General features: G+C 40.0%; 1 protein-coding gene across 1 annotated transcript in view; it reads right to left on the reverse strand.

The window, feature by feature from the left end:
* The window catches only part of Dnah14 (dynein, axonemal, heavy chain 14), a gene marked incomplete at its 3' end in the record, with an annotated part of 224,776 nt that overhangs the window by 115,485 nt on the left and 99,652 nt on the right, over positions 1-9,639 (reverse strand). Inside the window, 4 exon segments of the mRNA XM_013036175.1 lie at positions 123-210; positions 691-897; positions 5,745-5,879; positions 8,027-8,116. Of these exon segments, the coding sequence (XP_012891629.1) occupies positions 123-210; positions 691-897; positions 5,745-5,879; positions 8,027-8,116 (520 nt within the window).

The following is a 9,639-nucleotide window of genomic DNA, read 5'->3' on the forward strand; positions in this document are numbered from 1 at the left end:
GCCCAGAGTTCAGGCCCCACGACCGGACCAAAAAAAAATGCACTTAAAGACATAAAGATGGCTCCTATTGGCTCAACGTTTGTTTTCTATATTAATGAATCATCTTTACTAATAATACTCACTGTGATCTTCTCTAATTTTAACATTTTTCTCTGTATTATTCACAAACTTATCAGTATCTGTTGTATCAGAGGAATCAAGTTGGAAAACCTAAAATTTGTAAATTTACATATGTAAATAAGTAAATTTTTACTTTGTGATACTTTTCAATTACAATGATATAGCTGATAAAATTTGCCAGTAATGTAATTACTAACAAGAATAAGACTTTTAAAATGGTTTGCCATTTGTATGACTCTTTGAAGAACCTTCCATTGTTTTATTTACTAAAGCGATTTTATCTTACTGGCTCAGGATGCATTGCTGTGCAGGGTAACCAGGATACCTCAGGCACACTTAATTCACTTTGTGCTCCTTTGGAAGCAAATGTCTTCATCTCATGTTACTGGCCATTGAAAAACACAACAGCATGCTCTGTTTTTAATAACACTTTTTTCTTTTAAAAACTGCTCATAATACTTTTAAATTTACTCATATACTAACAGGTATCCAAAGATACTTTAGTCCTGGTCTTTGAATATGTAATTGTATGTTAGTCAAATGAAAATACTTATTCCATATTAAACTTACTGATAAAGTTTCTGACTTTAGTTCAGGACCACCATCATTTTTTGAGTAGCTTTCACTATTCAAACACACATAACTTCGAATTGCTGCTGTTAATAACCCGTCAGTCCATTCCATAGTGTTAGGATCTAGTTGTCCAAATAGCTCACCAAGAGTAATGCACTTTGGATTTAAAACACAAATATCTACTTTTCCTTTTCTTCCTGGAATCTGAGAAAAATTGGGTGTTACTTATAAGACAGTAACTATGACAGAATTATTTAATTTTTGCACTGTTATTATGAAGGTTTTTAAGAGCCTCTCATTAAAGAAAAATCTTCTGAAAAGGTAGCAATTTAAAAGGAACAGTGAAAACTGACATTGTAAAATTATCCATAATATATAGTCTTTTTTGAACTACTAATTATTCTTAAATAGGTGATAATGGCTATCAAATTGCTATGTTATTCCATTAAAATTTTTACAATTAAATATTTAATGACAGCAGCACTGGAACAATTGGAAAATAAAAAAGACAGGAAAACAGCAGCAAAATACAGAAGTCTTTCATTATCAGTATTATTTTAAATATAGATTACTACTTAAAAGAGAATAACACAGAGGACTAAAAAAATCCAAAACCAAAAATAATATTTGCTGCATATAAGGATACTTATTCCAGACTCCCAAACAAGAATTTAAGTAGTTTGAAAGTGGAACTATATAAATCATTTAAAAAGTTTAAAAGTGAAAACATGATGAAATTATTCCATATACAGTAACTGGGAGAGGGGCTAGTAGCTATACTAATTTTGGAACCCCTAGAGTTTAGGGCTCTGGTATGGGACTGATTTTATATCAGGAAAATGGATTTTAGGTCAAAGATGTTATATATTGATGAAAAAGTATATTTGTCAAGCAAATAAAACAATTATTGTACACATGCACATCCAATAACAAAGACACAGATGGTATGACAGAACTGGAGAAAATGTGTGGTTGTGCATTAGCACTTGGAGTCATCAGTACCCATCTTCAGTAGTAGACAGAACACATAGAAGAAGATCCATAACAAAACTGTGACTCAGAGTTAACACTGTACACAGCACTCCACTCGAGCAGCACATGCTTCCTTTTGAAGTACACATGGAGCATACTGCTGGACAGATCACCTGTTAGGCCACGTTATCTTAACCAACCACAAAGGTATGAAACTAGAAACAGAAGCAAGACTAACAGAAAATGCCAAATATTTAAACAGCCAATGGGTCACTGAATAGATAGCCAGGATATTTAAAAAATACTTTGAGATGAGTGAAAATGAAAACCCAAAATGCCAACATTTTTGAGATGCAATGAAAGTACTAAGAACCAAAATAACACTTATTAAACACATTAAAAGAGAAAAATGTCAAGTCAACTCAAAGTCCTACCCAAGTAATTGGGCAAGAAAAGAAATAAAAGGCAAACACAGTGGACAGGAAGAAACAAAACCATCTCTATTTGCATATAATGTGATGCTATATATTTTGAACATCCACAAGAATTCATAAAGCAACTATCAGTGCTAATCAACAAAATTTTAAGGTGTAAAATGAACCCCAAGAGTCAGTTGTGTTTCTGAACAGCAACAGAAAGCAATCAAAAAAGGAAATTTTAAGAACAACTTCTTTTACTACAATATCCAAAGAATAAAATGCTGAAAAATAAATTTACTAATAGGAGAACTTCAAAAATATTGCTAAAAGAAAGACCTAAGAATAGGAATACATCCTTTATTCATTGATTGAGACACTACTGTTAAGATGGTGATGTGTCCTAGAGTGATGTACAGATTCAAGGCTGCTGTGGTTTGGATACGGGTTGGGGTGCGTCCCTCAAGCACTGCTGAGCTGGAAGCCTGGCCCCCTGTGCGCAGTGTTGAGTGAGGAGCCCGGAAGGTGTGGGGTCGAAGGCATGGTTATCACCCTCAGAAGGGATTACTTTCAGTCTCATAGAGTGACTCCACTCCTTTTTTTCTGGTTGATACTGGTGTTTGACCTCTGGGCCTTCCGCCTGCTGGCATGCCTCCAGCCTATGACTTGGTTCTTGTCAGAGGGTGTTACAAGCAGGAAAGCCCAGCCCCTGCACCCATTTCTTCCCGTCTCTCACATCGAATCTCAGTCTGTGACTCCACTGGGATGCAGTGGAGTCTTGGGAGAGGGGTCTAGGGAAGAACACTGGGTCACTGAGATTCTGGTCTCCTTTTGTTTCTTGGCTACAATGAAGCAAGCAGGACCTGACCACCACATGCTCCTGTTACGAGGCACTGTGCCTCCACAGGTATTTTGTCCTAGTAATGAACTACAGACTCACACACCATCTCACTACATCTCTATTTCCTCACACAAGCTGCTGCCAAGAGGTCAAGACACCATCGGCTACGTCGTGGTTTTTCAGGAAGGCTCTAACCCTGCTAAACTGTAAGCTGAGTGGGTCTCTTTATAAAGTACTTAGGCTTGGGTATATGGCTATGTCAACAGAAAACAGACTAGGACAAATTCAATCCCTATCCAAGTTCCAATGGCCTTTGTACAGAAATGAGAAGGATTCAAAGGGGCCTTCAATAGTCATAACAACATTCAAAAGGGCAGTGTGGTGGAGAATTCACATTTCCCACTTTCAATATCACTATAAAATCACATGACACTCAAACCCCAGACATTATGGCATCAGGATAGAGATATAGCCATGGCCTAAAAGCCAGAGTCCAGAAATAAACCCAAGCAATGTGGTCTTGACACGGGCAGCAACCCCTTGCAAGAGGGGGAGAACAGACTATAGCAAATGGAACAGGACAGCACACAGCCCGTGCAGAAGAAAGAAGGTGGGTCCCTGCTTCACTGCATGTACAAAAATGAACTAAAAATGTGAGAACTAAAATTGTAAGCCATTACACACAAGAAGTATTTATGACTTTGGATTTAACTATACATTCTTAGATCTGACACCAAAAGCATAAACAATAAAGGAAAAAATAAATAAATTGGATTTAATAAAAATCGATGGCTTCTGTACATCATCATCCAGAATGGGGAAAGATAACTCACAGAACACAAAAATAGGCAAATCTTACATTGAATCATGTTTCATGTCCAGATTATACAAAGAATTCAACTGTGAAACAAAAAGACAATCTTTTTGACAATAATTTTGGGATTAAAAGATTACATAAATTTCACAGCATTTCAGGATAATGATACTTAGTTAAAGTTATAAACACATTTTAACCTTCACAAGGCAAATGGTCATTGTGTTGGTCTATAAAGTTTGTGAATTCTACAAGCAAAAAGATAATCTTTAAAAACAGGATAAAATTGGACATTTCCAAAGAAGATAAACAAATGGCCAATGCATACATGGGAGGGGGGTGGATGTCCATCCTTCATTAAGAAAACGTAAATCAACTTCATCATGAGATACTCATATCTGCTTGAACGGGGAAAGAAAAAATGTTAAGAAAGATGTGGAGAAAGAGAAAGTCTCCTCTATTGTTAATGACAAGTTGAAACAGTGTAAGTACCGTGGAGAACGTTTACTATGGCTCCTCAACCATGAACTATAGATTTACCATATGACCCAGTACATACCCAAGAGCAATGAAAACATGTATCCCCCTCCCCGCCCCTGCCAAGTTCATATACGAATGTTTGTCATAGTAATATTTGGTGTATCTAAGAGGTAGAAACAACCTAAGTATCTATCTACTGCGTAACAAATAGTGATGAATGGATACACAATTACTATAATTGTTCAGGCCTATAATGAGATGAAATACTGATACATGATACATGCTGCACCTTGGATAAACTCCAACAACACATGCCAGACAAAAGGGCCTTCTAAGTAAAATATCCAGAGTAGGAAATCCATAGAAACAGAAAGGCAATTGGTAGTTGTCAGAGAGCAGGGAGGGTACAGAAAGCGATTCCTTATTGGAAGAGGAGCTGGTTGTCACCATGAGGTGGTAAGAAGGCTTTGAAATGGCAGAGGGGTGAAGACTGTACAGCACTGGGCCTCAGGAAACGCCATGTACTCTATGCTCTTCGAAGCAGTTGCTTGTGAGCCAGGAGTGGTGCTTATGTATAATCCCGACCACTCAGGAGGTAGAGGTAAGAAGTCTATGAGTTCGAGGCCAGCTCAGGCAAAAGTACCGAGAGCCTATTCCAAAAGTAAAAAACAAAAGGGATAAGGGCGTGGCTCAGGTAGCGAGGCCCTGAGTTCAATCCCAAGACACTTAACAATTCATGCACAAATGTTTATAACAGCAATGTTGTATGAATTTCTCTTTTTTGTGCATGCTGGTACTGGGGTTGCATTTAGGGCTTCACACTCTTAGCCTTCTTCCTCAAGGCTGGTGCTCTATCACTTGAGCCACGCCACCACTTCTGGTTTTCTCCTGGTTAACTGGAAATAAGAATCTCTTGGATTTGGCTGTTCAGACTGGCTTGGAATTAGATCCTCAGATCTCCATCTTCAGAGTAATTAAGATTCTAGGTTTAAGTCATTAGGGACCAGCGTGTGTGTGTGTGTGTGTGTACATGTGGCTGTGAGCATGTGTACAGGTGTGAGCATGTGTGTGAGTGTGTGTGTGAGAGTTGAGTGTGTGTGAATTTGATCTGGCAGAGTTACACTGTGATCCAGAAGCACACATACATACCTAAGAACACACAATAAAAGCACTAAAGAGCATTTCAATGATAAAGAGAAATGAGACCAGATAATAAAAACAAAAAGACAGATTAAACTAAAATACAAATATCTTGACCAGACTAATGAGAAGTTGTGAACTAAAGAGGATGAACCAAACAACAATAATCCCTGAGATTCTGCCTGCATCCTAAATATGCTCCTTATGAAATACACACATATCCAGGTGTATACACACACATGTACACATGTGTATATACACATGCACACACACATAAAACTAAAAATGAGAAATAATAGTCAATGAAAACACAGTGAAAAAGAAAATGTTAACTGAAGTATAAAATACAATACAAACAAATCGAGAAATATTTTAATAGAATACTTACCTTTGAAGTAGATCGCCTCTCTGTGATTGATAAGGTGTCTATAATTGGTAACAATATTAATACTTTTTCTAAAATTTTTCTGGCTGCTGTCTTTCCTCCACCTGTTGGACCCACTAACATCACACCCACGCAAGCCTAAAAGAAATGTGTACATTTATTCATTCATAAATCATCTTAACAATTTATGTACAAATATACCTCTTTTTATATCCTTGATCTTCCTTCCAATCATTGTTCCATTACTGTACTCTGGCTTCTGCTGTTACTGAATAGGCTAACGTTTAAATCATATAAAGACTCCTAATTTCGAGATTCAAGGCTGACTTACAGTCTTGAGCTGTTTCTATCCTACTTTCCGTTTCTTTCTAGCTGCAGCTGTGTAACATTGTTTGTCAGGACTCTGCAGTCTCCTCTCCCTGGGCTCCGATTCTCCTCTGCCTGAGGTGCTCCTGCAGCACTGTGCCTTTTGGTCATATCCACAGGGCCTTGAACTCCAGCAGACCCTAAGAGTTCCCCAGGGTACGCACCTATCCCAGGCTTCAGTTCCAAAGGATATACCAGATTTTCAAGACTTAATAGTTCCATCTGGATGTCTCATAGAATTCTTAAACTGTAACATAATCCAACCTACATCTTTTCACACCATCACTACTATTATTTCCCTAATCTAGTGGTCAAATCCCTGTGTACCAATTCTCCAGAGTAAGATATTAATCTTTTGTATCCCCTTGTCTCTTACAAAGCTTTTTCCTGGTCCTGTCTCCTGTCCATTCCAACTCCAATTACCTTGTGTTGCATTGTAGTGAGGGCCTGGGCCCTCCTCACACCTGCATGCTGAGGGTCTGCCCCATGTGGTGGCACCCGGCGTGCTCATGTGTGCTTACCAGGTCCCGGCCCGTCAGCTCTAACCACCCCTGCCCTCCTATATGAGGGTGAGCAATAAGGTGACCACTCATAATCCTACAAGCGGGTTTAGCAGACACTGAATCTGCCAGTACCTTCATCTTGGATTGTTCCAGGCCCTACAATGTTAAGAATCAAACATGTAAGCTGGATACACTTATAATCCCAGCACTCAGCGTCAAGATCTCAAATTGAAGATAAGCAGGACACCCCAGGACAAACCACGGTGGGTCATCAAGGAATGGCAAAAAAAGACCCCAAAAACAAACAACAAAAAACAACCTTGCAGTGAATGTCACCTAAAAGAAAGCTGTTGGTTCAACCAAACTTCTACTTTCCAGGTTTACCACCTAGCTACACCCTCAGTTTTGCTGTGTTTTGTTTTGCCTCAGTTAATTTTTAGATAGGATTTTGAACTCTTATGTCTGGGTTGATGCTGAACCACCACCCTCCCAATCACTACCAGGTAGTTGCAATAACAGGTACAGGCCCTGTGTTCAGCTTTCTTGGGACTTTTGATTCACAGATATTCCTCATCTGTGTCAGTCTGGCTTATCAAGGGCTCAGCAAACTAAACCCGGATTGATCTCACTGTGTAGCTCGGGCCAGCACACACATTCCCTCTGATCAGTGCGCAGACATTTCTCTTGGGCTTTGCCAATAGTCTAGCTATATGCTCTGGCTCTAGGAAAACTTAGGGCTGAATATGCCACCTCTCTGGGAGGTTAAAAAGTGTGAAAATAAATAAATAAAACTATCAACCAAGCAAATGGCCAGACTCCTCGGCCCATGGTGAGATGACTCAGAATCCTCTGTCTGGCTGACCCCTGGGTCTGTGGTGAGATGACTCAGAATCCTCTGTCTGGCTGACCCCTGGGTCTGTGGTGAGATCACTCAGAATCCTCTGTCTGACTAAGCCTCCCCTGCCCATCCTGCCCTGTGGCCCTGTGCACACAAAACTTTTCTCAGCATCGAGTCTGGGGTCTCAGGTACAGTAAAGGACTCCTATGTGTGCTGCATAGCGACAGCTTTGTGTCAGACTTGATTGCGCCATAAGCTTTTGACTAGACTGGACTCCAGCCCACAGGCTCTCTCGCATACTCAGCACCGCACGTCTCTGACCCCTCAGGGGTGAGCAGTGGTGCCATGCTGAGCTAAGGTGATTTCAGATGAGTCCCTGCTCCAGGCTAGTCAGGGGACACTGGCCGCATCCTTGGCTCTCGAGACTAATTTGTGCATGTACAGTTCCTGCAGCCCAGAGGTGCTTGACAGTGCAGAGCTCTAGGGTAGACATTCCAGACTTTACTCCCTCCACCTTTTCTCTGCTCCAACACCTTACACACAGGCAAAGAACTGCCAACATGTAAGTCTATCCATACCTGTAGTTGAAAATAAAACTGTATGATCTTCTCTTTCTGAGGTGGCCAGTGTTGAAAGCCTAATAGTTTTGTTGAAATGCTTATTGCTTTCTGAAAGGAAATAAGTATGTTAAAGTGCATTGCAAATGAATCCTTTAGTCTTTTTGGAGTAGAAGGGCTATCTGGGAATCATATCCAGCACTATGTACAAGCATGCCAAGCAAGGCCACTGAGCTGCACCTTTAGTTCAAACCCTTTACATTTTAATCCTTCAAAGTCTTGAACTAGGTACCGTTTACTGCACTGTAAGATGGTATTTCTTTGAACTCAGGGCCGTGTGCTTGCTAGATGGATACGATTCTCAGTTTTTTAGTTCACTGACCTCCATCTCTGGAATAATGAAAATTATTACTCTTTATACAAAATTTTATATTCATAGACTTCTGGTAGCAAATTCACAAACCCTCTCAGAACTCTTGCTCCATAATACTTTTAGGAACTAGCTATTGCCAGAGTACCACCATCTCATTTCCCTGGGCCATTAAGGGAGCTTTTTAAATGTTATAATGATTATCTTAATGTTTAGGTGTTAAGAATGTTCTAAGATAGCAAGCAAAACTGGAAAGTTCAAAACCACGACCAAGTTATACGCTGAAACGTCCAAGGGGCGTCCTGCAGCTAGCAAAGGCTTCTTAATTTTCTAGCAAAGGGATAAATGTTAACACATTTATCTACACAAAGCAAGTATCACCCTTTCTTTCCACCGGCCACTCCTAGTCCCTTCTTCACTCCTTGCAACCCTACAATGAAACAGAATGAAACGGCTGCAGGAGTAGAAGAGACACTCAGCAGAGGAGCATCTCTGAGGGCAAGACTAACTGCAGGCAGGCAGTCAGCTGAGAGGGTTTTTAAAAGAAGAGTTCTTAGATGTCCACTAATCACCTGGACGAGGAGTAGTTTTAGACAAGGGAACTGAATTCCGTCTAGTTAGTAATACTAGCCTTGGTGCCTGCCAGGATGTGAGCAATAAGAAACAGAGGCGTCGAGTAAGAATCACGTGTGATGCAGGAAAGATCAGCTCAATCACGACAGTCACAAAAAAGACACGGAGACAAGTCATCCCTCTCAGCTAAGTGTTTTTTTGAACATCCTACTTTGGAAGGTTTTAAAATAAAGCTATGTAGGATGTTCCTTGTAGTCAATTGGATTGTGACCTGTACAAAGTCATCATTATTTGATGTGGTTTCTCTAAGTAGTTTTCAGCTAATCTGTTGGTTGCTCTAGCTAATATGCACACTTCTTGTTGGAGACACATATGTGAACAAGTTGGGCAGAGTACAGTCGCCTCTTGCACAGACTGTGTGCTTAATGAGACAGAGCCTATGTGGCATGTGATGCATAGCTGCTCACTCTACAGTCATCAAAACAGCAGCACTAAAGACTGTATTACTTCAAATTTAATCTTAAAATCATCACAACTTGAGCCAGGTGCCAGCAGCTCATGCTTGTCATCTTAGCTGCCTAGGTGGTTGACATCTGAGGATCATGGTTTGAAGCCAGTTAGGGTAGGAAAGACTGTGAGATTCTTTTTTTTTTTTTGGTCCGGTTGTGGGGCCTGAACTCTGGGCCTGGGC

Source organism: Dipodomys ordii, unplaced genomic scaffold (genome assembly GCF_000151885.1).
Source record: "Dipodomys ordii isolate 6190 unplaced genomic scaffold, Dord_2.0 Scaffold251, whole genome shotgun sequence".
NCBI classification, from domain to species: Eukaryota; Metazoa; Chordata; class Mammalia; order Rodentia; family Heteromyidae; genus Dipodomys; species Dipodomys ordii.